The sequence below is a fragment of the Rhodotorula toruloides genome (assembly GCF_000320785.1).
Source record: "Rhodotorula toruloides NP11 unplaced genomic scaffold Scaffold24, whole genome shotgun sequence".
Lineage (NCBI taxonomy): Eukaryota > Fungi > Basidiomycota > Microbotryomycetes > Sporidiobolales > Sporidiobolaceae > Rhodotorula > Rhodotorula toruloides.
The window spans coordinates 81,428-104,701 of NW_015622984.1; the positions used below are offsets into that span (position 1 = coordinate 81,428).

The following is a 23,274-nucleotide window of genomic DNA, read 5'->3' on the forward strand; positions in this document are numbered from 1 at the left end:
CTGGGGAGGCACGAGCTGGCGCGGGAGGGGCTGTACGGGAAGCAAGTCAGCCAAAGAGACAGGAGAATCCGATTCGCTCTCGAACTCACCTCCCCCTCCGCCGCCGCCGCTTCCACTACCGAGTGAACTGGCCCCCGGCGCTCCAGTCTTCCTCAGGGTCGGCATTCCCACACCCGCAAAGATACCGGCAAGCTGCTGCGGCTTCGGAGCATCGTCGTCTCCTCCTCCTCCTCCTCCGGACGGCGTTGATGGAGCGGCTGCGCGAGGAACGGGAGGTGCGCCGGATCGCTTCGGGGCGGATTCGTCGATTATGCGACCTGTCAAGGGGGACAGTCGGGACGAGCGTTTGCGAAGTGAGCGAGTTGGGAGGAGCGAGGTGGGGGTGCGAGCGAGCGAGTCGAATGAGGGTGGCGCAAGGGTCGTAGAGTCACGGAAGGAGTCAACACCGTCAGTAACACACTCTCCCGAGCCTCAAACCTCACCCTCCCGGCCTCGTCGCCTTCTCTAATCCCCCTCGGCGACACCCAGTGATGAAGCGCTGTTACGCGGACGCACCGACTCCCGCCGCTGCCGAGCGGTCGTTCGTCTGAGTCTTCTTAAGCCCCTTGCCCTTCTGGATCTGCTGCAAGAGTGCGCCGTCCATCGTGAGGCGCTATGGGCGGGTGAGGGTCCCTCGGGGGATGACGAGGGGGTGGTGGAAGAGCGCGAGCAAGGTGAGGGTGAAGGTGAGCGGTGTGGCAGTGGAGAGAATGTCGTTGTGAGTCTGTTGAGCGTATCTGCAGCCCCGTCGGCCGTGAGTGAGCCGGTCGTCTTGGTGTGAGCGAGTGCGACGACGAGGACAAGGTCGGCGCTCTTCAACAGGAGTAGGATGGGCTGAATACTGTACAAATCTAATGTAGTGATCTCATTACACTTGCCAGTATTCCCATCCACCCACGAGCACACGCAGCTCCTCGCTCGGCAGCCGGCTCGTCCTCGCCTCCCGACTCTCGCTTCTCCTCTTTCCCTCTCACCACTCGCCAGCCATGCCAGCACCCTCGAAAGCCGACGTACAAGCACAGCAATTCCGCACTCTCGCACGCCTCGACGCAGTCAAACACCACTTCGACACAACGCCCGCGCAGAACAGGTTCAAGGGCAAGGTGGGGATCATCACCGGCGTCGGGTCGCAGAAGGGCATCGGGTATGTGCAGTCCCTCGGGGAGAGTCTGCTGAGTGGGGCTGACTGGGACCGATGCACGGTAGACGCGCGACGGCGAGGCTGTTGGCCAGGGAAGGTGCGTTCCCCTCCTCGACCCTCTCTCAGCTGCACGGGAAGACATTCTTGGGCTAGGCTGATAGACAGGTTGGGTCAATGCACAGGCGCCAAAGCGCTGTACGTCCTCGACTACGACGGCTCGACCCTCGACGAGTTCGCACACGAACTCGAGTCTCAGCACTCGGGTCTCTCCGTTCGTCCCTCCCTCTTCCTCCCCTCCTTCCCTTCTCACCTGACCCCTCAATGGCGGCAGGTAACCCCCATCACAGCCGACGCCTCCTCCACAGACGCAATCTCCTCTCTCTGCGCCCAAGCACTGAAAGAACAAGGCCGGCTCGATTTCTTCTTTGCGAATGCGGGGACGACGGGGGCGAATATGAGCCTTGAGGGGTTGGACGAGGAGGGCGTGATGCAGGTTATGAAGGTTAATGTGCTTAGGTGCGTCGCGGGCGCTTGCTGGGATAAGATGCTGGAGGAGGCCTTCTCACTATCCCCGAGAGAAGGCCCTCCAGCTTGGCTTTCTCTTTGAAGTGACTCGCACTGACGAGACGTGTGAGTGGACAGCTGCTTCGTGGCGGTCAAGCACGCCTCGGCCGCGATGAAGCAGAACCCGCCCGAAGCGCGCGGAGGGAGTATCGTCTTGACCGCTTCCGGTGCGTCCGACTCTCACATTGTCGAATTCCGTTCCCTTCAGTACGGTGAAGTGTTGATTCATTGATGCGTCGGGCTGTGCAGTTGCGGGATTGAGGAGCGGTGCAGGACCGCAAGATTACTCGTGCGTCCAGCCTTTCCTTCTCCTCATCTCACTCGCACCTTCCGCATGGATCGCTGATGGGACCAAATCGGCGGACACAGCGCCTCGAAAGCCGCGGTGATCAACCTCGCCAACACCTCTGCCCAAATCCTCGCCGGAACCGACATCCGCGTCGTGCGTCCCTTCCCCTCCCCTCCTATCCCCTCTCCTACCTTTCCCAAGCTGACAAACACGTGGCGCAGAACGCCATCTGCCCCGGCTTGATCGAGACGGGCATGACTACTTTCACGTTCGACCGTGCGAGGGAGAGGGGAACGTTGGGAAAGGTCGGGCAGTTGAACCCGCTGAGGAGGTGCGTCCTCCCCCTTCCGCACTCCTCACACGAATCGAGGAAGTGAGCTGATCAGGACGGTGTGGTGCAAACGTAGGTTTGGGATCCCGGAGGAGATTGCGCAGGCGGCGTTGTGGCTGGCGTCGGGTGCGTCGGGCTTGCGTCTCCTTCTCCTGAGCGCTCTTCATGAGCTTCAGGAGGTACGTAGAGGCAACAGCGTTGACGCTCGCTTCTTGTATTGCTCTTTGTCGTTTGCAGACGACTCATCCTACGTACGTCGCCTCCTTCCCTTCCCTATCCCTCCTCTTCTCTCCGCTGACCGCCGCTGTGAACGGCTCGACAGGTCAACGGCATCGCCCTCCCCGTCGACGGAGGACTCAGCTCCTCACTACCCGTCGCCCCGGGTCAATTCATGTAACTCTCCCTCCCTCTCTTCATCCTTCGGCCGTCTGGAGTCTTATCAGTTCTTGTAGTGCGTCTGAAAGGAAGTTTATCGTGCTCTCTAGCCCCTACGAAAGAGAGTGTCCTCGAGTCTCGCGTCTCGTCCGGACGTCGCTCTCGCTCCCCTCTTCACGCTCGTCGTCGCTCTCCCGCAGGCTCGGGAAGCTCGCCAGCTTCTCCATCGCAGCCGCTGGCGCACGCGAAGCTCGACTCTGCGTCTCACGCCGTTCGCGACCCGTGCACCGCCCCCCCTCACTGGGTCCCACTCCATTCTCATCTCTCAACCCCCTTGTCGCCTCCCACGGCGCTCGAAGGGCCGCTCCGAGGGCGCGAATGTCCTCGAGTGCAGGGCTGCTAGCTCCAATCGGTTTGGAGAGGGTTCGGACGAGGGGTTTGTCACCGCCTTCCCCGTCGCTCGTCCCTTCTTCTCCCTCTCCCGGTCCTTCGCCCTCCCTCTCACAGACCGACGCCAACTCGCCCTTCTTCGCTTCAACCGAGGAGGAGAAAGGAAAGAGGGAGAAGAGAGAAGTGGAACGAGCGGCGTTCGAGGAGGCAAAGGCCTTGTATGAAGCTGGAGTTGGGATCGCGAGGGATAATCCGCGTGCTGCGACTCTACATTTCAGACAAGTACGTCCACCTTTCCCCTCTCTCTCGCGCGGGGGCTGACGGCGGGGAAGGGGACAGGCAGCAGCAGTTTTCTCGACCCTCTCTTCCTCGAAACACCTGAAAAAAAGGGACAAGGCGCTCTGGCAAGCGGGGATGTGTTTTGCGCACGAGGGCGTGCGGTTGGGTCGGAGAGCTGCCCGACTCGCCCGAAGAAAAGGAGAGGGGAGGAAGAGGGCGGAGGAAGGATTGGCGGAGGCAAGGGGGTGTTTGGAGCAGGTGCGTCTCGAGTTCAGAGTCTTCGGTATGTGGGAGAGAGGGGAGGAGAGGGGCTGATTGATGGGTGGTTGGTGGGTGGACAGGCGAGAGATTTGTTTCACTTTCTTGGGGAGACTGCGAGTGCGTGTTCACTTCTCTTGCGGCGCCCAGCGTCTCTGAGCGGGCTGACCCGGCTCTCCCACGCGCGCAGAGGAAGCAATAGCGCTGTACCAACTCGGTCTCTTCAGCTGCACCATCGCCGAAGCCGCCGACCACTTCAAATCCGTGCGTTCCTTCCTCGCTCCTCTCCCTCTCTCGCTGATTGCGATGCGTCGAGCAGGCCGCCATCCTCTTCGCCGAGTGCGGGGACGAAGGACGAGAGGCGATGTGTTATGCCGAGTTGGGGAACTTGTTTGCGGCGGGTGAGGGGGGAGATCCGGATTCGGGGATCTGGTTCTTCAAGCAGGTGCGTAGCCTGCGAACCTCCTCTTCTCGCGTACCGCGCACGTAGAGCTGATGCTATGGCGTGATGGATCGCACAGGCCCTCTTGTTGTACCTCAAGCTCGGCGACACGCTCAAAGAAGCGCATTGCCTCTTTTCCTGCGGCGTCCTCTTCGCTCGCCTCCCTCCACCCGACCCCTCCGCGCCCTCTTCCACGACTTCCTTCCCCTCACTCGGCGCCTCAACGTCCTCGTCTACCTCCCATCACACCCCAAACCCAACCCAAAGCGCCCTCGCGTACCTCTCCCAGTCCGCGACGCTCTTCAGGAAGATGAGAGACAGGAAGGGCGAGGCGGAGTGTAGGTATCAGATGGGGAAGATCTATGCGCGTGTAGGGGGCGCGAGGGAGAAGAGCGGGTTGGAGAGGGCCGTCAAGGAGTTTGAGGAGGTGCGTCCTTCAGTTGCTCGCTTCGGCACGTACGCTTGAGCTGTGCATGCTGATGGCCGCGGCTTGTCGTGTGATGCAGGCCAGCAACCTTTTCCTCAAGGCTGGCTCGAATACGGATTGCGCATGGACATACTACCGCCTCTCGCTCGTCATGCTCAAAGTCCGCTCGAAGGAGCTCGCGCTGGACTACCTCGCCGAGGTGCGTCATTGTTCCTCCTCATTGACTCGCCTGAACTGACACGGGTTGGACACAGGCGAGAAAGCTCTTTGCGGATGCGAAGGAGAAGAAGGCGGAGGGAGCTTGTCTTGTCCGAATGGCGGAGATGATGCGAGGTGAGGAGTCGAAGGAGTCATTGGTGCTGGGCTCGAAGGAGGAGGAGGAGGCGTTTTTGGCGGACAAGTACCTAACAGAGGTGCGTTCCCCTCACTTTGTCCGCTCGCGAAGGGAGGAAGCTGACACGGTCTGTTCACAGGCCGCGACGCTCATGCCCTCCTCGACATTCGACCGTCTCACGCGCTCGCACTCACGCTCATCGGCCCACTTCGGCCGAAGAGGAACGATCCGCCTCTCCGCCTCGTCTCCCCAACTCTCCTCCAGCTCTCCCTCCCAGTCCCGCGCACCACCTCGTCTCCGCACCGCTTCATCGCCAGACGAGCTCGAAGTCGTCCGCGAAGAAGACGAGGAAGACGAGGATCAAGACGAAGAGGAGGGTCTCTCGCTCGCGCGGCAGGGAAGCGAAGGAGGACTTGGGCTCGGAGCGGGGAGGGGAGGAGAGGCGTGGTGGGCTGTTAAGGACGATTCGGGGCTCGGAGCCGGTGAGATGGACGCGAGGGCGGAGAAGGGGAAGGGGAAGGAGAGGGAGGGGAGGAGGGAGAGGAAGGCGAATGCGGGTGGGAGTGCGTAGGGGCGGTATGAGCTGGCTGGTCATCATGTGCGTCACACCGTCTTCTTACCTGACGCGAACGGTGCTGACCCTCATTTGCGCAGATCGAGGAGGTCAAGCCCTGGCGGCTTTCGACTCTGCCCCTCTGTCTGTCTCTTGTTCGATTCTCTCTCTGCGGGATGTATGGTCATCGAGCGGCTGGATCCGCCTGTTAAGGGTGCCATAGACACTGCATCGGTCCTTATCTTCGTCCCCCAGACCTGCCAGACTGACAGGAGACTGCTGCGACCGCTCTTCGTCGTGACACAGCAAGCGCAAGGGCACTGATGCTTCCAGGACAGGATCTTAGAGTGTCTGTCTAGGCATTGCAAGCGCTTACACGCCTACACGCCCGCTCGTTGACCTTTGCTTCGAACTTCTCCTCGCTCGTCGCTCTCGCCGAAGTCCTTGCCTCGTCTCGCTCACCTCGCCCCAACCTGCTCGCTTGCTAGCTTCAGAGCTTGGTACATAGCTACGAGATACAGAGCTACACTTCAGCAGCATCAACGTCCGCTCGCCAGCTCTCCTCGTCCACCCGCGTCATCTCCCCACCTCGCCCGATCCTCGAACTCGCCTCTACGCCCGCCCAGAGCCGCGTGAGTCTCGTCAGATTATTCACGGGGACTGGAGTGATGGGTGTCTGCTCGGGCGGGGCCGGCGATGCTGTGAGGAGGACTTGCGGGGGCTGTGCGGTGGAGGGGTACGAAGAGGTCGAGGCGGATTGGGCACGGCTCGACAGGCCATGCTCGACGGTCTCGTCCTTGTGATGGGAAGGATGCGAGAGACGGGCGAGCTTTCAGCTGGACACGAGCGGTTGCGCGAACTTGCGGTCCTCTCGGATGAGGTGGTGCACTCGGTGTCGAGGCCAAAAAAGGGCCGAGACGCGCGGGTTTGCTGGCGTAGGAGCACCTGCGCGAGCGCATCTGACCGAGTGGACGAGTCTGTTCAACCCGCTTGTCGTGCCCTCAAGTTCGCCTCCGTCGACAACCCAGACTGTTTACGCAGTAACTCCAGCGCTGACCCTTTCCGCTCTTCGTTCGCAGCCCACCCTTCACGCCTGAAGCCGGCTCAACATGGCCGAATACGACACGCCTCTCGTCGTTGACAACGGTACCGGGGTGCGTCCGCGGTCCTCCTGTTCCTCCAGCCTTTCGCTGACGAAACCGCAATCGCTCGTCCGGCGATGTGCAGTTTGTCAAGTGCGGTTATGCCGGCTCCAGTAAGTGGCGCGTCCTTAAAACGACGGGCAACTTGCTCGACGAGTAGCCCGTCTGCCGAGCTATGTCGCAATTAAGCTTGCTCATCCACTCTCGCAGACTTCCCGGCACACACCTTCCCCTCCATCATCGGTCGACCCATCCTGCGCGCCGAAGAGCGGGGCCAGAACACCGAGATGTCCGCGATTCAGGACATCATGGTCGGCGACCTCGCGTCCGAGTACCGCTCGTACCTGCAGCTCTCGCAGCCGATGGAGCACGGAATAGTCAAAAACTGGGATGACATGAAGATCTTGTGGGACTACACGTTCCGCGAGAAGCTCAAGGTCGACACGCGCGACCGCAAGATCCTCCTAACCGAGCCGCCGATGAACCCGCTCAAGAACAGGGAGAAGATGGCGGAGGTCATGTTCGAGGACTACCAGTTTGGCGGGATCTATGTCGCGATTCAGGCCGTCTTGACGCTCTACGCGCAGGGTGCGCCCCGCTCCCTTTCCTTCTCCATTCCTCGCCCGCTCACGCTCGCTATCCTCGCAGGCCTTCAGTCTGGCGTCGTCGTCGACTCGGGAGACGGCGTCACTCACATCGTCCCAGTCTACGAAGGATTCGCCCTCCCTCACCTCACGAAGCGTCTCGACGTCGCCGGCCGCGACGTCACCCGCTACCTCATCAAGCTTCTCCTCATGCGCGGATATGCGTTCAACCGCACGGCGGACTTTGAGACCGTCAGGCAGATCAAGGAGAAGTTGTGCTACACAAGGTGAGTGCGCGCTCGTCTGACTTGGTCTCGCTCAACCGCGGTGCTTGCGGGGGACCTCGGAGCGAATGAGCAATGTACTTAAAATGTCCGCTGTGCAGCTACGATCTCGACCTCGACAAGCGACTAAGCGAGGAGACGACCGTCCTCGTCGAGAACTACGAGGTGCGTCTCACTTTTTCCGCTTCTTCGGCCGTAACTGATCTTCCGCTCGCTACAGCTCCCCGACGGACGCGTCATCAAGGTCGGCTCGGAGCGGTTCGAGGCGCCCGAGTGCATGTTCCAGCCCCACCTCGTCGACGTTGAGCAGCCGGGTGTTGCCGGTTCGTCCCTCCTTCCTTCTGCCTCCTTCGCCCTCGTCCGCTCCCCAGCTCACTCACTCACACATTCGTACACTGCAGAGATGCTCTTCAACACGGTCCAAGCGGCGCCGGTTGACATCCGCGGCGAGCTGTACAAGCACATCGTCCTCTCGGGCGGCTCGTCGATGTACCCGGGCCTGCCGTCGCGCCTCGAGAAGGAGATGAAGCAGCTGTACTTCTCGCGGGTGCTGCACAACAACCCCGAGAGGCTCGACAAGTTCAAGATCCGCATCGAGGATCCGCCTCGGCGCAAGCACATGGTCTACCTCGGCGGGTACGTCCCCTCTCGCTCTCTCGCGTCCTCTGAAGCGTCGTGTGATACTGACGACGCTTCACGAATGACCTGCAGGGCGGTACTTGCTGACATCATGAAGGACCAGGAGTCATTTTGGGTGTCGCGGGCTGAGTGGGAGGAAGAGGGCCCGCGCTCCCTGGCGAAGCTCGGGGCTCGGGAATGAGCGAGTTTGCTGCTTCGGGTATTGTAAGACTGCGCTGCACGAATCATCCCACATGCGGCTCGAAGGAGAAGGCAGGTGACTCGTATTCTACGCCACTAAAGCTCGGCCACAAGTGTCTGTTAGACCCGAAAGCGCGCGCTACGCTACTTCTTCGCCGGCGGGAACCACTCCTCCTCCGGGTGCTCCTTGAAGTACGCTGTCGCCCATTCCGACTCGACTTTCTTGATGATCCTCGCGGGCACACCGGCGACGACGACGAAGGGCGGGACGGACTGTGCGGAGGGGGGAGCGAAGAGTGAGCTTCCGGCATAGGTGCGAGAGAGGAAGCTTGCGGTCGTAGCAAGCGCGAGCAACTAAGATCGCGGTACGCACCTTGGTCACGACGCTCCCAGCTCCGACGACGACTCCTGTACCGATCTTTACGTTCGGGAGGACCGTGATGGAACCGCCGAACCAGCAATTGTCGCCGATGTCGATGGGTCCGCCAAGTTCGGGTCCTGCGGTGCCTTGGCGGATGGCGGGGTCGATAGGGTGCGTCGCGGAGTACCTACGATGTCAGATGAGCGGCTTAAGCACGGCTGGCCAGCGTGACAAGACGAGGGCGGACGTACAAGCCGACGTTGGGTCCGAATAGACAGCCTGAGCCGATGGTCACCTTGCACGTATTGAGGACGACGAGGTTGAAGTTGGCGAACGTGCCGCGACCAACCTCAAAGCGCCTGAGAGTGGAAGACGAGGCGATCAGCGAGGGATGCGCTCGCGGAACTCGAAGAGAAGTAACCTACTCGGCATAGTCGACCTTGAAGGGCGGCTCAAACCACGGGAAGTCCTTCAAAGCCTCGTCCTCGTCCTCTCCTTCTTGCGCTGGCGGGAGTTCAGGAAGTGTCGGAATACACCTGCGCTCGCAAGAAAGGTCAGCTTCGCCGGGGAGAATGTGAGGTCGGCAGCCTCGGTACGCACCTGCGCGCTCGCATTCAGCTTCGTTCTATCTATGAGAGAATTCACACGACGCACTTTCGCAGAAGCTCGACCTGCTGGCGCCGCGAGACCTCAGTCGCCTCCCGGTTGTACGCCGCACAAGCCTGCGCCGCCTTCCTCCTCAGCGCGGTCAAGTCCGGCGTGAACGCTGTGTAGAGCTCGCCACGCTGCATGCGGGCGTAATTCTCCGCCAGGTTGATGCCGTTCCACGTTCCTTTGCTCGCCATGATGTGGGGAGTCGAGGGTGGTCGGGTCTGAGGGTACGAGAGAGCGGCAGGATATGCGAGAGCGTTCAGTACAAGCTGTGTAGAACTCAGGAAAGCAGCACAAGCGAAGAGCGGCGCGAGGGAGAGCAGAGAGATGGTGGACGCCAAGGTGCGCGGAGTGAGGGAGTGGTGGACGCCGAACGAACGTCCCGAAGCAGCGCGACCAGTTGTACAGGTGAACAGAACAATAGCAGGAGCGAGAGAAGCGCAGAGACGGCGAACACGTGGACAGCCAGAGAGACGTTGCAAACGAGAGACTGCTACTCCTTTTCGATCTCGACCGCAAGAACCGCTTACTTGAAGACTGCGAGAGCGTGGACGCGTTAGCGCTAGCGAGGCGTGCTGGAGGAGGGAGGCGAACGCACTCTTGCCGTCGGCGACGGTGAGGCCCTCGACCTCGCCCTCCCACGACCAGACCTTCTCGATGAGCTCGCGGTCGGTCTTGTAGTCGAGCATGGTGAAGTTGTAGGACTCGTAGTCTGCGACGCAACGAGAAGTCAGCTGCTGAGCCTTTAGAGGCGGGAGGAGGCAGACCCACCGGGAGCGACGTCGAAGACAGCCTTCCAGTCGTTGCCGCGGATCATGTAGACACCGATGATCTTGCTGTAGAGGCGGAGAATGCGAGGCAGAGGTCAGCAACGTCAAAGCGATGGACATGTGATGAAGCCGCGCACGAGTTGCCAGAGGTGCCGTAGACGTTAAGCGAACCGAAGAGGAACCTGTGTGAGAGCGCCATCAGTGACTGAACCTGAAAGGAGACGAGCAGCTGGCTGAACTCACTTGCGGGACGCCTCGAGACGGGTGTGGAAGCCAGTGCACTGGTTCGCCGACATGAAGGTCTGGGTGAGCTCCTCGTTGTACTTGAAGTCGCAGCGGACGATGCTGTAAGCCGTGGGAGACGTCAGACGGGCCGTAAAGCGTGGAAAGAGGACTAGTCGAGCTGAGGCAAGCGTATCGGCACGCGGGCACGCACCTGTATTCGTTCGCGTTGTAGTGCTCATCGAGCCACTTCATCGCGACGGGGGTGTCGTTGTTCGAGTACTGCCTCTTCCACTCGTCGAGCGGGAACGACTGCGCAGGGCCGAGGGCCTCGCACGGGTGCTTCGCCTTGGGCTCGGCGGGCTTGTCGTCCTCCTCCTCGGCGGCAGCAGCGGGCGCCTTGGGCTTCGGCGCAGCGGCGGGCTGCTCGGCCTTGGGCTTGGTCTCCTTCTTTGGGGGCGTGTAGACGATGGCGGTCTCGATGAGAGTCGGCTCGGTCTTGATAACCTCGAAGAAGGGAGCCTGGTGGATGACGGTGTTCCAGTAGCGCATCGTGTTGGGGTTCTGCTTGCGCCACTCGGCGTCGAGGACATTCTCGAAGCCGCGGAAGAGGACGGCGGCAGTGAAGATGTCGCCGAGCGAGATGCGCTCGCCAACGAGGAAGGTGCGGGCCGCGAGCGTTTTCTCGAGGTAGTTGAGGTGCTTCATCGCCTTGGCCTTGGCGGCCTCGACCTGAGGCTTCTGGTAAGGAACGAGGCCCTTGAGAGGGCGGAACCAAGCAGCGATCGAGGGAAGGAGGTCGGCGTTGGCCCCTGCGAAACTCGAGGTCGTCAGATTCGTTCGTCGAGTCGCCCTCGTGAGACAGCCTGTTCCGTGCGACACAGCACTAAATTGCACGCACACGAGGACCAGCGGAGGATGTCGGCGGCGTCCTCCTTGCCCTTGCCGAGGAGACCAGCCTTGTTCTGCTGCGAGGCGAGGTAGGTCGCGATAGCGATCGCCTCGGTGAGCTTGAAGTCGCCCTTCTCAAGCGCCGGAATCTGTCAACCACCCTTACGCGATTAGCGTTGTTCTTCGAGCCTTAGAGAGGAGCAGAGCGCACGAGTCCGAGAGGGAACTTGGCGGTGTAGTCGGCAGGGAGACCACCCTCCGCCATCGGGTTCGTCTCGACGTGCTCGAGCTGGATGCCCTCGTACTTGGCGACAATGTGCTGGACGCGCGTGCGCGGGTTGCCCTCGAACTGTTGAGCGAGATGGGAAATCGTCAGTCGGTGGCAGGGGTCGCAACGGCGTCGACGCGATTGTGTGGGCCGCCAAGCCAGCTGAAGGCAGTCCTGAGCCCTTAATACGCCCGCATGTTCTTCCACAGCGTCCCGGCAGTCCTCGCCATCGAGCCTCGCTTCATCGCTTTCCCCCAGCAATCCGAACGTGTTCCCCGCCGTGCCCTCGCCGTGCGCGTGTCTGAGCAGCACCGAGAAAGTCTGAGCGCACACCGTAGACAGTGGCGAACGACATCTTGGCTGTAATGAAGCGAGAAGAGCGAAGTGCTGGAGCAACAAGTTGCGAGGAGCGAGCGGTCGAGGAGAAGGAGTCGCAACTCGTACGAGACAGGCTGCGCTCTCGCAGACAGTGCTGAAAAGTCCAAAGGAAACCACTATGAAAGCAGGAAGCCTGCAGAGCGAGCGGACGTCAAGAACGGACTCTCCGCGACCGAGTTCCTGTCGAACCGATTCATTGCCGACCCATACAGGCTCTATTGTCACAACGATGCGTCTTAGGGGAAGCATATAACCGTCTACTTGAAGACTGCGTAGCGAAGAGGCGGTCAGAACGAGGCGAGGACAAGAGCAGAGGAGAAACGGACGCACTCTTGCCGTCGGCGACGGTGAGGCCCTCAACCTCGCCCTCCCACGACCAGACCTTCTCGACGAGCTCGCGGTCGGTCTTGTAGTCGAGCATGGTGAAGTTGTAGGACTCGTAGTCTGCAACGAGGCTAAGGGTCAGCCATAGGAGCACGATTGAGCGGGAAAGGAGCGAACTTACCGGGAGCAACGTCGAAGACAGCCTTCCAGTCATTGCCACGGATCATGTAGACACCGATGATCTTGCTGCAGAGGCGCAGAATGCGAGGCAACGGTCAGCAACGCCAAACAGCGATGGAGATGCGAGAGAGCCAGCGCACGAGTTGCCCGAGGTGCCGTAGACGTTAAGCGAACCGAAGAGGAACCTGCGTGGAGCGCCATCAGAGACTGAACCTGGAACACGACTCGCAGTTGAGAACTCACTTGCGGGACGCCTCGAGACGGGTGTGGAAGCCAGTGCACTGGTTCGCCGACATGAAGGTCTGGGTGAGCTCCTCGTTGTACTTGAAGTCGCAGCGGACGATGCTGCAAACCGGGTGAGACGTCAGACGGGCCATGACAGGTACTAACGAGGCCATGGTGGCGGAAACGAGCGTTTCGGCACGCGGGAACGCACCTGTAGTCGTTCGCGTTGTAGTGCTCGTCGAGCCACTTCATCGCGACGGGGGTGTCGTTGTTCGAGTACTGCCTCTTCCACTCGTCGAGCGGGAACGACTGCGCAGGGCCGAGGGCCTCGCACGGGTGTTTCGCCTTGGGCTCGGCGGGCTTGTCGTCCTCCTCCTCGGCGGCAGCAGCGGGCGCCTTGGGCTTGGGCGCAGCGGCGGGCTGCTCGGCCTTGGGCTTGGTCTCCTTCTTGGGGGGCGTGTAGACGATGGCGGTCTCGATCTGGGTGGGGAAAGCGCCGATGACGGCAGTGTAGGGCTGCTGGCGGACGACGGTGTTCCAGAAGCGGAGGGTGTTGGGGTGCGCCTTGCGGAACTCGGCGTCGAGGACGAAGCGCTGGCCGAACGAGAGGACCTCGGCAACGTAGATGTCGGCGAGGGTGACGCGCTCGCCAACGAGGAAGGTGCGGGTCGAGAGGGCCTTCTCGAGGTAGGCGAGGTGCTTCAAGGTCTTCTCCTTGGCAGCCTCGACCTGGGGCTTCTGGTAGGGGCGCGAGCCGGTGAGGGGGGCGAACCACGAGACGAGGGTCGAGATGAGGTCGGCGTTGGCCCACGACGCCCAGCGGAGGACATCGGCGGCCTGCTCCTTGGTCTGGCCGAGGAGGTTGGCCTTGTTCTCGAGGGAAGCGAGGTACGAGGAGATGGCGATGCTCTCGGTGAGCTTGAAGTCACCGTGCTCGAGGCCAGGGACCTGCGTGAGAGTCGGGTAAGCATTACGGCAGGCGGCAGGAGGTAGGAGACAACGCACGAGGCCAAGAGGGAACTTCTCGATGTAAGCGGCGCCGACACCGCCCTCAGCGTGAGGGTTGGTCTCGACGTACTCGAGGTTCAAGCCCTCGTACTGAGCCGCAATGCGGGGGATGGTGGTGCGGGGACCAACCTGTGGCGAGAAGAGTCGTGTAAGTAAGGCGAGGAGGGGGAAGAGGTGGTGTTGAGCGATAGTGAGCCTCCCGCAACCTCCTTCCGCTGCGCCGCTCCTACTAGACTCTCTCTGCCACCTGTTTGAGCGTCCTGTGACACCACGACAGGGTCCGGTCCGCCAGATCTGTGTACCCATCCTCCATCGACCAGAACTTGTGGAGGCGGCGCAGAACAGCGACGAGAGCAGCTGGAAGAACGGCGCGGGTCAGAGAGCATTGACGTACGCCGTAGATCTTGAGAGCAGCCATTTCTGAGCAGGAAGACGAGCTGAGCAGGGTGAGGGAGGGAGAGAAGGTGCGCCGCCCGTCGAGCTCAAGCTCCTTCGCCCCGGTCGACTTGCTCTCCCGCTCTCACGTCTCGCTGGGTCCTCTTGCTTCGCTGAACGGAGTCACAGATATTGCTCCTCGCATTACCGGCCATACCGCTACTGCCCGGCGCGAGTTCTGTCCCACCGCTCCGCCGCCTCGCGAACTAACTGCGCCGCGAACGGCGGCGACAGACTCCATTCGTCCGTGACGCCTCCAAGCCACTCCTTCACCCCCGGACACGCCTCGACGTCGGTGACCAGCTTGTCGCACGCCGGAAACTGGCTGGCTAGCGTCTTGACCGCTCCGTCCGTCTTGCTCTTCAAGGTCGACGACCGCGCGAGCGAGTACGGCATGATGTCCGTCAACATCGTGAATGCTGAGGCGACGAAGCACGCTGCTGCGCTGGGCAAGCGTGCGCCGTTCTGTCCCTCGGACTTGTGCCAAAGCGCCTCGACGACCTTCTTGTCCTGCAACGCGTTCTCCATGCTCCGCAGGAACGGCATGTAGACTTCGGCAATGGCCTCGTCGCGCTCCGGAGGCTCGAGCCAGGTGCGAGAGGCGGAGCGGTAGAAGGTACGCTCGATGAAGAATTCGGCGTGCGAGAAGAGGGCGTCGACGCGGGCTTGAGTGACTAGCGAGAGCTGCGGGATGCAGAGGTGCATCAGCACATCGCGTTTCGACATGCAAAGAGGAAGGGAATGCACCTGTTGCTGCGGTCCGTACTTCGCCTCGAGATAGCGCAAGATCGCATGCGTCTCTCCCAGCGCCACCGTCTCGCCGCTCTCCTCATCCTTGACCTTCAACACCGGCAAGCACTGGAATGGGATCTCCTTCAAGTTGATCCTGCCCTCGCGCTTGTCGACAGTCCAGGTGCTGCGCTGCGAGTGTTGCGTAGGTCAGCGGTGCAAGGAGAAGCGGCTAGCGAAGGACGTATGTCGTATTTGATTGCTGTGTACTTGTACTCTATGCCGTGCGACTCCAGGAAGAGCTGGATAGGGTACGCCAGGCCTGATTCGACGAGGATGTGGGGGTAAATCAGCGAGCGCGACGAGCGCGGCGCAAGGAGCGTCACGCACCGCGGATGCCAGCCCAGTAAGCGAGCTCCATCGCGCGAGGTGTGTGAGCTTGCACAAGAGCGAAGAGGAGGAGGGAGAACTCCCACGGACGTTCCGCCGCGCGGTCCCCACTTCGTGACTAAGCTGAGCACGGTCGTATCCGCAGTCGAGAGCAGCGACGAGCGAGCAACGTCGAGCTCTTGAGGACGCGAGGCGAGAGAAGACAGCGAGACGAAGCAGCGGAGTCGTTCGCAAACGTTGAGAAGGTCGCGACTTCCGACTTGACATTCCAGCTTGCCGCTCGCTCTACTGGCCGGCTTTATTCTGCTCCACAATCCGCTGCAAGTACTGCCGCAGCGGAGTCGTCTTGATCTCCGGGAAGCGGTTGTTGTGAATGAGGGAGGGGTGTCGGCGGAACTTGTTCGTTCCTGCCCACAATAACGAGGTGATGGAGAGGAGAGTCAGTCTAAAAGCACTAAAGAGAAGGAAGGGTAAGAGGAACGCACCCTGCTGCAACCGCACGATGTACCAGAAATCCGCCGCAAACCTCGACTGCTTCGCCCGCTCAGGAATCGTCTCCGGGTTCGCAATATACCCATGCGCCTGCTCCTCCGTCACATAGTCCGGCTTAACCTCCTTGCCCGTGACCTCCTTGAGCATGTCGGCAATCTCTTGCTGACTGACGACGTCCGAGACAAAGTTCAGATGCGAGTCCTTCGATGATGAGGGTCGGGCGAGGAGGGCAGCGATGTATTGCGCCATGTCCTGAATGTTGGTGATCTCGTATCTACCGAAAGCCCGAGCGTCAGCGAGAGAAGCGGCTGGTAGCAAGCGGAGGCGCTTGCTTGGAGGAAGGGTCCGCAACGATGGGGAAGACGTAGGTGTCGGGCAGCTTCTGCTGTGCCCAGGCAATCCAGTATTTTTCCGTTGGTTGATCGTCTGTATGTGCGGCGTGCGGTGAGCGACGGAGTCCCGGAGATGGAGCGGAAAGGCAGTACTCACAAAGGTCGCCCACTCCGACGATCGTGTAGGTCATCCTCCCGCTCACCATTGCCGGGTGGAGGTACATATACTCCTTGAAGCGCGCCTTGATGTCGAAATAAGGATGCGTGTGCGTCCAGTCGTCGCCAGGCTTGCGCCATGGGTGTTCGCTCCCGTATTCGCTGGGCAGGAAGCGCTTGACACCTGCCTCGGCGCATGCATCGAGGATCTTGTACTGCGCGTCGATTCCCGGTCCGTTCAGCGCCGACACAACCGCCTCGACGCCCTTCAGCTTTTCCGCCAGTTCCTCGACGTTCCCAAAGTCCGCCTTGACTTTCTCGACACGCGGGTGCTCAGGGATCGTCTGTGCCTTATTGGCGTACGACTCGGCGCGCAGGAAGACCTTGATGTGCGGTTCGTAGCCGGGGGAGCTGGAGAGGAGGAGAGCGTGCAAGATGGATGCGCCAATCTGGCCTGTTGCGCCGAACAAAGCGAGGCGGGTATACGGAGCGTCGTCTGACATAGCGGTAATATTAGTGAAAGAGCAGGAGCAGAAGGAGAGCGAGCGAGCGAGTGTGCTCCTCATCCCCGAACTATCGTCATGGCGTCGTCTCCTCCCGCGACAAGATTTTTCGGGCCTGCTCGGGGTCCACGGTCCTGCGAGTCAGTTCAATGCCCACTGATGATGCGCATTGGCCCACTCAAGCGGTTGCACGAGCTGGCGGGCGTGTCAGTGATGAGAATTGCGAGACGGTCGGGAGTCGCGAGAACAGGCTTCGGCAAGCTGAGAGTGGCAGAGGGCGTTGTACAGCCAGATTGAGAGCTGTCCCGGTGTCCAGCTGTCCCTTCGAGCGAGGTGAGCGAGTGCGAGAGGTCCAACCCTCCCCGTCATCCTCGCAAGGAGGTCTGGCACGAACAACAACGCACTCAATCGCTGAGAGCAAGCTAGACCTCGTTTACACGCTATCCAGACCTTGCTTGAGCCTAAGCACACCCGCTTGAACCGCCCCAGCCATGTCTGCTGTCTCCTCCGCCCACCAGCAAGTCCTCGACCATCTCGCGTCCGGCGACTTCTACTCTGCGCATCAGAAGGCCCGCACGTCCGCGACACGTCTTCTTGCACCTCCTCGACGCAACCCGCCGCCCGCCGGAACTGTCCTCCCGTACGACAAGAAGGCGCAGGAGGCTGCCGAGTTGTTGTGGGACGCTGCGAGGAAGCTGCTTGAGAATGGACAGACGGGCAGTGGGGTCGACCTCGGTGTGATGCTCGTCGATGACGTGTGGACCGCGAGGGAGGTCGGCTGCGGCAAGGACGAGCGAGGTCCGTCGTTCTCTCCCCTCTTTTCCCTTTCCTGTCTGCTTGACACATCGTCGATTCCGCAGCCAAGCTCATCCAGCTCATCGCGTTGACGGGACCTGCCGGAGCGTGGAGGAAGACGCTGACGGACGCCATCTTTGCGTGCGTTTCCTTCGAGTCCTTCCGACTTTTGCTTCGCTGACAACGCTTGCGTCTCGCAGATGGAGCGCAAAGACCGGGTCGGGCGCTGCAGGCGACATGGAGATTCATCAGTACCTGGGAGAGACCTTCTTCAAGGGTGAACTCGCCTCTGTCTCCCTCGCCTCTCCAGTCAAAACTGACTTCAAGCATTCTCGCAGAGGGCGACTACCACCAAGCTTCGCTTCACCTGCTCGTCTGCCCTTCGCAAGATGCGGCACAGACGCTCGCAAACGTCATGTTCGAATGGTCGAAGCTTGATCCGGAGAAGGAGTGCGGTGTCGGTCGTTACGCTGCGCGCGGGACCTTGAGGTGCGCCGCCGCGTCCATAAGTTGATAAGCCCGCAACTGACGCTTCGCCCTCGCACGCAGCTACCTCGAGTCGTCCTTCATCCTCGCCGCCCGCACCTTCCTCTCGCACTTCCTCGCCCTCGTCCTTGCCGCTTACCCAACCCTCCGCGTCGTCTCCTTCCCCTACCCTCCTCCCTCCTCTCCGCTCGCCACCTCGACCTCCGCTCCTCCGTCCGGCGACGAGATCGTCGTCACGAAACTCGCCTCGCTCAACTTCCTCCAGCTCGTCATTCGCGACGTCCAGGCTGGCGTCGGCGAGGCGGTCGAGAAAGTCAAGGTCGGGAACGAGTGGAGGGCGCAGAGAGGTGCTGGAACAAAGGTGTGGCAGAGCTTGGTCGGGAAGTACGAGAGGCAGGTCCCGTGGATGCGGGCGCCGGAGGTGAGGGAGGTGAGTCGGCGTGTCGCTTGCTCTTCTCATTGCCACCTGCTCACGCTTCGACTTCTCGCAGGGCCTCACTGCGCTCGGTGAGATCCATTTTGGGCTCAAGCCGCAGCGCGCGGGCAACCCGCTGATGGACATGATGGCCTCGATGTTTGGCGGAGGGGGCATGGGCGGGCGGTAGCTGGTGGGTGCACTGCGATTCCACGCGTCGACTCTACTCTTGATTGTGGTGCGAGCTTCCAGCTCGTCTGGTCGTACGCCGGCGGATGCAAGTGCTACGGAACTCGTTAACTTTGCGAAGGCCAAGGCGGTGCGCTATCCCTTGCACGCTCTTCCGGCCACTCACTCCCACTACAGCGCATGTTCACGATACTTCACATTCGCTTCGCCCAAGCTTCGCTTCTACCTCGCGTCCGCAGCGTCGGCAAGTCCGGCGTCTTTGTTCGCTTTGACCTCTGCGTTCTCCTCTTTCCTCCTGCTCTCGCACTCCGCTTACTTCCACTGCGCATGGCTACAGCTCCGTCATCTTTTGCTGAACTCTGTGCTGTGTGCGACAACCGCACGACCAAGAAGTGCGGCGCCTGCAAGGAGATCCGTTTGTGTTCGCCCGAGTGTCAACGACTCGTACGCCGCTCCCTCCCTCTCCATGCCGTCAAGACTAACGCTTCGCTTACGCAGGTGTGGTCGACGCACAAGTGGCTCTGCCGCAACAAGGGCAAAACGTTCTCGCACGCCCCGCTCACCGACGTCGAACTTTGGTGGCTTCTCACGATCTTCCTCGACGGCGGGCAAGACGGCGCAATGTCGCGGCCATGGAACTGGCCGGAGCAGCTCGCGCATGACGGCTTGATGAAGGGTGAAGAGACGCTTCCGGTCAGTCGCGCTGCGCGCTCGCCGCTGCCGCTTGCTCACGGAGTGCCATACGCAGGACTTTCTCGCTGAGCTGCAAAAGGACGACTGTACTATCTCCGAGCCAAGGCGGTCCTTCCTCCTTGCCGAGCTTCGCGGCAACTTGATCCGCGCCCGCGACTACGGCATGATGGAGAATTTCCGCGATCAGCTTCCGGAGGACGACGACGACACGGTCGGAAGCGAGAGCGCGGCGGAAGGTTCAGATGCGGCATTCAAGGGCGACGGAGTGGAAGCTGTTGCTGGACCTGACGGCGGAACGGAGGACGACGCGCACTCGAACTCGAGCGCCGACAGCGACGAAGACGGTCATCCCTTCGCCGACGGCGAAGAAGTCCCTCCATTCGAGCCCACTGCTTGGATGCACGTCGGTTCTGTCGCCCGCACCTGGAAACGCTTCGGTCCCAACATCGGACCAGAAGCGGTGTGGCACAGTCGCCTCGACGGCGCCTTGCGTCTCCTCGCAATCTACTCAGCACTCAAGTACAACCCCAACAAGGACAGTCCCGACATCATCAATCGCATGCGCATCGTCAAGTCTCGCGTCCACGTGGCGATTCGCAGCGCAGTCTCGTATGCCGCATCCGCCAACGAATTGATCCGCCACTTCGAGTCGCTCAATTTCCTTGGTGGCGAGGGCAATCACGCTGCACGGTTGACGGCTTTCACGGGAGACAGTAAGGTCATCTTCAAGGGCGATAAGGTCTTGGTTCACGATGTTTAGCAAGGAGAGTTGCAACTCGCACGCTTGTCTGTTCTACCGCCGCTTCTTCCCACCCTTGCGCTTCTTCCCTCCTCCGCTCGACCCGTTCACGCCGCTGCTTGCGCCTGTCGAGGGCGCCGTCGGCTCGGAAGTTGCTACCGACGACGCCGTCTCGGGCGTGTCGACGGCGGGCGGGGTAGGCGAGGCCGCTCGAGACTGGCTGGCGGCGCCGTTCGGCGTTGCCGCGACGGAAGCTGGCACGGAAGGCGTCTGTCCCTCAATCTGCTTCTTCCACAGCTCGGCATACACGCCTCCCAGCTCGAGCAGCTCGGCGTGAGAACCGCTCTCGACGATGACGCCCTCCTTGAGCACATTGATGATGTCGCTGTCGATGATGGTGCTGAGGCGGTGAGCGATGGTGAGCGTCGTGCGGCCCTGCGAGAGCTCGCGGAGGCGGGCCTGGACGATGCGCTCGTTGAAGGTGTCGAGAGCGGAAGTGGCCTCATCGAGGATGAGGATCGGGCTGCGCGAGGTGCGAGTGTCAGCGGGAGAGCCGCGGAAGGAGTGCAGACTGGACGTACGGGTCCTTGAGCAGAGTCCTAGCAATCGCGACTCGCTGTTTCTCTCCGCCGGACAACCGCATGCCTCGCTCGCCCTGCGCAGAAGACCATAACTGTCAGCAACAGTCGCGGACGGAAGGGACGGCAGACGCACCACAAGCGTCTCATACTGCTGCGGGAAGCTCATGATCCGGTCGTGCATCGCTGCCGCCTTGGCCGCATCGACGACCTTCTCCATCGTCAAGTCCTCTCCTCCCATGCCCTGCTCGTCGAGCCTGTTGATGCCGCCGTAGGCGATGTTCATCCGGACGGACGAGTTGAAGAGGACCGTCTCCTGCGGGACAAGGCCGATCTGAGCGCGGAGAGACCGCTGCGTCAAGTCGCGCACGTCGGTGCCGTTGATCTTGATCGACCCGCTCTTGACGTCGTAGAAGCGGAACAACAGCCGGGTAATCGTGCTCTTCCCGCCGCCCGACGGTCCAACAAGCGCGACGCTCTTGCCTCGCGGGACCTTGAACGTGATACCCTTGAGCACCTCGACTTCGTCCGCCGAGTTCGTCGCCTCCTTGCCGTAGCTGAAGCGGACGTCGTTGAACTCGATGTCGGCGCCGACGGACGGGTCGATCTCGAGGTCGATGGCACCCGGTCGGTCGTTGATCTCCCGCTCCTCGTTGAGGAGGTCGATCAGCTGTTCGGTGTCTGCGGAGTGAGCGATGTCAGTGGGGAGCTCGAGAGCGAAGGGGATTGTGGGAGACGCACCGACGGCGTTGTTCATGACTCGGCGGTAAAGCGAGCTGATCTGGTTGAGCGGCGAGTCTGCGAGGCGATCTCGTCAGTGCGGACACAAGGTCGAGATGGAGTAGACCATACGTACAAAGCGCATTGAGGTAGCTAACGAAGGCCACAAAGTTTCCCACGTCCATCTCGCCCGTGACGACCCGTTGCGCAAGGATGAACGAGCAGACAAGAAGTCCGAAGGCCTAATGCACGCATACCGATCAGCCCTACTCATCGAAAGGAAGAGAAAGATCGGGACGCACGGTGATCGAGTTCTGCAAGAGCGAGAGCGAGTTCCAGCTCGAGTAGACGCGGAAGTAGCCCTTCTGGTAGCGCCACATGGCGTCTCGGAGACGCTTCATCTCGAACGCCTCGCTGGTGAAAATCTTGGCCGTCTCCCAGTTGAAGAGGACCTGCGAGCGTCGTCCCAGTTAGCGAGAGAGAGAGAGGCAGGGAGGCAAGACGGAGCACGCACGTCGCTCTTGAGCTGGTGCATGAACTGCGACTCGTCCCGCAGCTTGCGGTAGAGCTTGGTGCGCGACTCGGCGAGAGTGACAGACGTGGCAACGTAGATGGCGGAGACGAACGTGACCACCGCAACAATCGTCGCTCCGTACCGTACCGAGATGACGACGAAAGCGACGGGCAAATCGATGAGCACCGGGACGAAGGAGAAGAGGAGGAGTTCGAAGAAGTCGTTGATTGCTTCTGAGCGGGAGAGGATGCGCAGGAGTTCGCCTGTTCGTCGCTTGGTGTGGTACGAGAGCGAGAGGTTGAGGAGGATGTCGAACGACATGAGAGCCATCTCGCGCTCAGAGTACTGCTCGATTGGCAGCCAGACTGTGCGGAGAGGCCGTCAGTTGCGTGTAACTGTGAGAGGCGGGCGCGCGACTCACGATACCGGTAGAGCATGTTGTTCGAGTCCTGCAAGAACTGGATGAGGACGTAGATGCCGATATTGAAGAACGGCGGGCGCTGGTACGCAAGGTCGGAGATGATTCGGCCAAAGTAGATCGGTCCGAGGACGTTGACGTATCGCCTGAGGAGCATGAGGGAGAAGCAGACGAGTGCGAGGCCTTGCAGGACGTAGGAGCGCGAGGGCCAGAGGTAGGGGAAGAGGAGTTTGACGCGCTGGAAGAGGGTGAGGATGGAGAGGGATTTAGGATCGGGTGGGCGGTTGCTGGGGAGGCGGGTGCCGCGGAGGACGGAGGGTGCGCCCGGGCTGGGGATGGCGGAGTAGCCATTGAGCGGAGTCGAGCCGTTGAGGAGGGATGTCCGCTCAGAAGGTGGAACACCGTGCGAGGGAAGGTAGGTCGAGCGGTAAAGGAAGGAGAACTGGAAGGCGAGGACGGTGAGGAGGAGCAGGATGCGGAACGAGGCGATGGAGAGGTGGATGATGGGGAGAATGGCGTGTCGCGAGTCGATAGTAGGGTCGCGGACGACGATACGAGCGAAAGTCGCAAGCATGACCGCTTCGCCCGTCACGGCCGCGAACGAGATGACTCGCGGGTACAGCGTCGGCCACGTCCCCGCCTCGGACGTGATGTCGAGGTCCTTCCTGCTCAACTTGGCCTCGTACGCCATCCCGATCCCGAGCAAGGCGTACGCAGCAAGTCCTCCTGCGCTGTACGGGACGATGTTTCCGTACAGGCGATCCGACGGCGTAAAGTGCGACGTCACAAGCGTCGCAATGACCTGTGCGACGCCGTCCGCAAAATACGTCGCCGCGACGAGTCCCTCGAGCGTGAGGACGACGGCCTTTCGAACTGTTCGTCCCTTGACGACCACGGGCGTGACGTCGTCTCCGTCTTCCTCGCCGTCCTGCGCCTTGCTCGCCGTCGCAACGTCGGACTCAGGCGGCGAATAGACGTCCTCCTCCGCCATCCAACCGCCAGACTGAACCCTCTCCATCCAAGCCAAGAACGCCTTGGACAGCCATCGGATGCCAAGGAGGGCGAGTAAGACGACAGGTAGGGCTAGCCGCAGGTCGACTAGCGTCGTGTAGAGCGTGTCGAGGTCGGTTGGCGGAGACATGATGAGCGAGTCTCCCTCGC

At 61.3% G+C, this 23,274-nt stretch overlaps 11 protein-coding genes and 1 pseudogene across 12 annotated transcripts in view; 5 read left to right on the plus strand and 7 right to left on the minus strand.

Moving 5' to 3' along the window:
- The window catches only part of RHTO_03916 (hypothetical protein), a pseudogene marked incomplete at both ends in the record, with an annotated part of 1,857 nt that extends 1,214 nt beyond the window's left edge, over positions 1-643 (minus strand). Inside the window, 3 exons of the mRNA in view lie at positions 1-30; positions 90-317; positions 556-643. The exon at positions 1-30 is cut by the window's left edge and continues 985 nt beyond it. The product of the transcript in view is annotated as an uncharacterized protein (mRNA). The remainder of the gene's footprint in view (positions 31-89; positions 318-555) is intronic.
- Positions 644-1,025: 382 nt separating this feature from the next.
- RHTO_03917 (3-oxoacyl-(acyl-carrier-protein) reductase) lies at positions 1,026-2,761 on the plus strand (the record flags this gene model as incomplete). Its single annotated transcript, XM_016417585.1, has 11 exons — positions 1,026-1,185; positions 1,248-1,277; positions 1,363-1,451; positions 1,512-1,696; positions 1,823-1,911; positions 1,994-2,033; positions 2,114-2,186; positions 2,255-2,364; positions 2,441-2,490; positions 2,602-2,615; positions 2,687-2,761. The coding sequence occupies 11 exons, from the start codon at positions 1,026-1,028 to the stop codon at positions 2,759-2,761; spliced, it is 915 nt and encodes a 304-aa protein (XP_016270992.1).
- A 356-nt stretch (positions 2,762-3,117) lies between these two features.
- On the plus strand, positions 3,118-5,440 carry RHTO_03918 (TPR domain containing protein; the record flags this gene model as incomplete). The annotated part of the gene is made up of 9 exons (XM_016417586.1): positions 3,118-3,411; positions 3,469-3,666; positions 3,750-3,786; positions 3,857-3,930; positions 3,986-4,111; positions 4,188-4,535; positions 4,615-4,734; positions 4,790-4,948; positions 5,009-5,440. 9 exons carry the CDS (start codon positions 3,118-3,120, stop codon positions 5,438-5,440), a joined length of 1,788 nt encoding a protein of 595 aa, XP_016270993.1.
- A 1,091-nt stretch (positions 5,441-6,531) lies between these two features.
- On the plus strand, positions 6,532-8,252 carry RHTO_03919 (actin binding protein; the record flags this gene model as incomplete). Its single annotated transcript, XM_016417587.1, has 8 exons — positions 6,532-6,576; positions 6,650-6,677; positions 6,775-7,152; positions 7,213-7,435; positions 7,534-7,597; positions 7,653-7,755; positions 7,834-8,068; positions 8,144-8,252. 8 exons carry the CDS (start codon positions 6,532-6,534, stop codon positions 8,250-8,252), a joined length of 1,185 nt encoding a protein of 394 aa, XP_016270994.1.
- A 143-nt stretch (positions 8,253-8,395) lies between these two features.
- RHTO_03920 (maltose O-acetyltransferase) lies at positions 8,396-9,457 on the minus strand (the record flags this gene model as incomplete). Its single annotated transcript, XM_016417588.1, has 5 exons — positions 8,396-8,524; positions 8,625-8,799; positions 8,864-8,971; positions 9,038-9,148; positions 9,267-9,457. 5 exons carry the CDS (start codon positions 9,455-9,457, stop codon positions 8,396-8,398), a joined length of 714 nt encoding a protein of 237 aa, XP_016270995.1.
- Positions 9,458-9,789: 332 nt separating this feature from the next.
- On the minus strand, positions 9,790-11,769 carry RHTO_03921 (elongation factor 1-gamma; the record flags this gene model as incomplete). Its single annotated transcript, XM_016417589.1, has 9 exons — positions 9,790-9,800; positions 9,862-9,975; positions 10,035-10,099; positions 10,171-10,215; positions 10,277-10,378; positions 10,470-11,067; positions 11,157-11,295; positions 11,358-11,495; positions 11,746-11,769. 9 exons carry the CDS (start codon positions 11,767-11,769, stop codon positions 9,790-9,792), a joined length of 1,236 nt encoding a protein of 411 aa, XP_016270996.1.
- A 280-nt stretch (positions 11,770-12,049) lies between these two features.
- RHTO_03922 (elongation factor 1-gamma) lies at positions 12,050-13,947 on the minus strand (the record flags this gene model as incomplete). Its single annotated transcript, XM_016417590.1, has 8 exons — positions 12,050-12,060; positions 12,123-12,236; positions 12,298-12,362; positions 12,437-12,481; positions 12,540-12,641; positions 12,733-13,469; positions 13,527-13,658; positions 13,924-13,947. 8 exons carry the CDS (start codon positions 13,945-13,947, stop codon positions 12,050-12,052), a joined length of 1,230 nt encoding a protein of 409 aa, XP_016270997.1.
- A 176-nt stretch (positions 13,948-14,123) lies between these two features.
- Positions 14,124-15,114, minus strand: RHTO_03923 (glutathione S-transferase; the record flags this gene model as incomplete). The annotated part of the gene is made up of 4 exons (XM_016417591.1): positions 14,124-14,648; positions 14,712-14,880; positions 14,964-15,015; positions 15,084-15,114. The coding sequence occupies 4 exons, from the start codon at positions 15,112-15,114 to the stop codon at positions 14,124-14,126; spliced, it is 777 nt and encodes a 258-aa protein (XP_016270998.1).
- A 254-nt stretch (positions 15,115-15,368) lies between these two features.
- RHTO_03924 (NmrA-like domain containing protein) lies at positions 15,369-16,566 on the minus strand (the record flags this gene model as incomplete). Its single annotated transcript, XM_016417592.1, has 4 exons — positions 15,369-15,490; positions 15,569-15,842; positions 15,928-16,001; positions 16,065-16,566. The coding sequence occupies 4 exons, from the start codon at positions 16,564-16,566 to the stop codon at positions 15,369-15,371; spliced, it is 972 nt and encodes a 323-aa protein (XP_016270999.1).
- Positions 16,567-17,057: 491 nt separating this feature from the next.
- RHTO_03925 (cytoplasm protein) lies at positions 17,058-18,452 on the plus strand (the record flags this gene model as incomplete). Its single annotated transcript, XM_016417593.1, has 6 exons — positions 17,058-17,364; positions 17,427-17,502; positions 17,562-17,638; positions 17,700-17,850; positions 17,911-18,277; positions 18,339-18,452. 6 exons carry the CDS (start codon positions 17,058-17,060, stop codon positions 18,450-18,452), a joined length of 1,092 nt encoding a protein of 363 aa, XP_016271000.1.
- Positions 18,453-18,778: 326 nt separating this feature from the next.
- Positions 18,779-19,904, plus strand: RHTO_03926 (zinc finger, MYND-type protein; the record flags this gene model as incomplete). Its single annotated transcript, XM_016417594.1, has 3 exons — positions 18,779-18,895; positions 18,950-19,144; positions 19,200-19,904. The coding sequence occupies 3 exons, from the start codon at positions 18,779-18,781 to the stop codon at positions 19,902-19,904; spliced, it is 1,017 nt and encodes a 338-aa protein (XP_016271001.1).
- Positions 19,905-19,937: 33 nt separating this feature from the next.
- On the minus strand, positions 19,938-23,254 carry RHTO_03927 (vacuolar ABC heavy metal transporter Hmt1; the record flags this gene model as incomplete). Its single annotated transcript, XM_016417595.1, has 8 exons — positions 19,938-20,406; positions 20,465-20,538; positions 20,598-21,142; positions 21,203-21,259; positions 21,318-21,423; positions 21,484-21,633; positions 21,696-22,060; positions 22,117-23,254. The coding sequence occupies 8 exons, from the start codon at positions 23,252-23,254 to the stop codon at positions 19,938-19,940; spliced, it is 2,904 nt and encodes a 967-aa protein (XP_016271002.1).
- Positions 23,255-23,274: the final 20 nt, after the last annotated feature.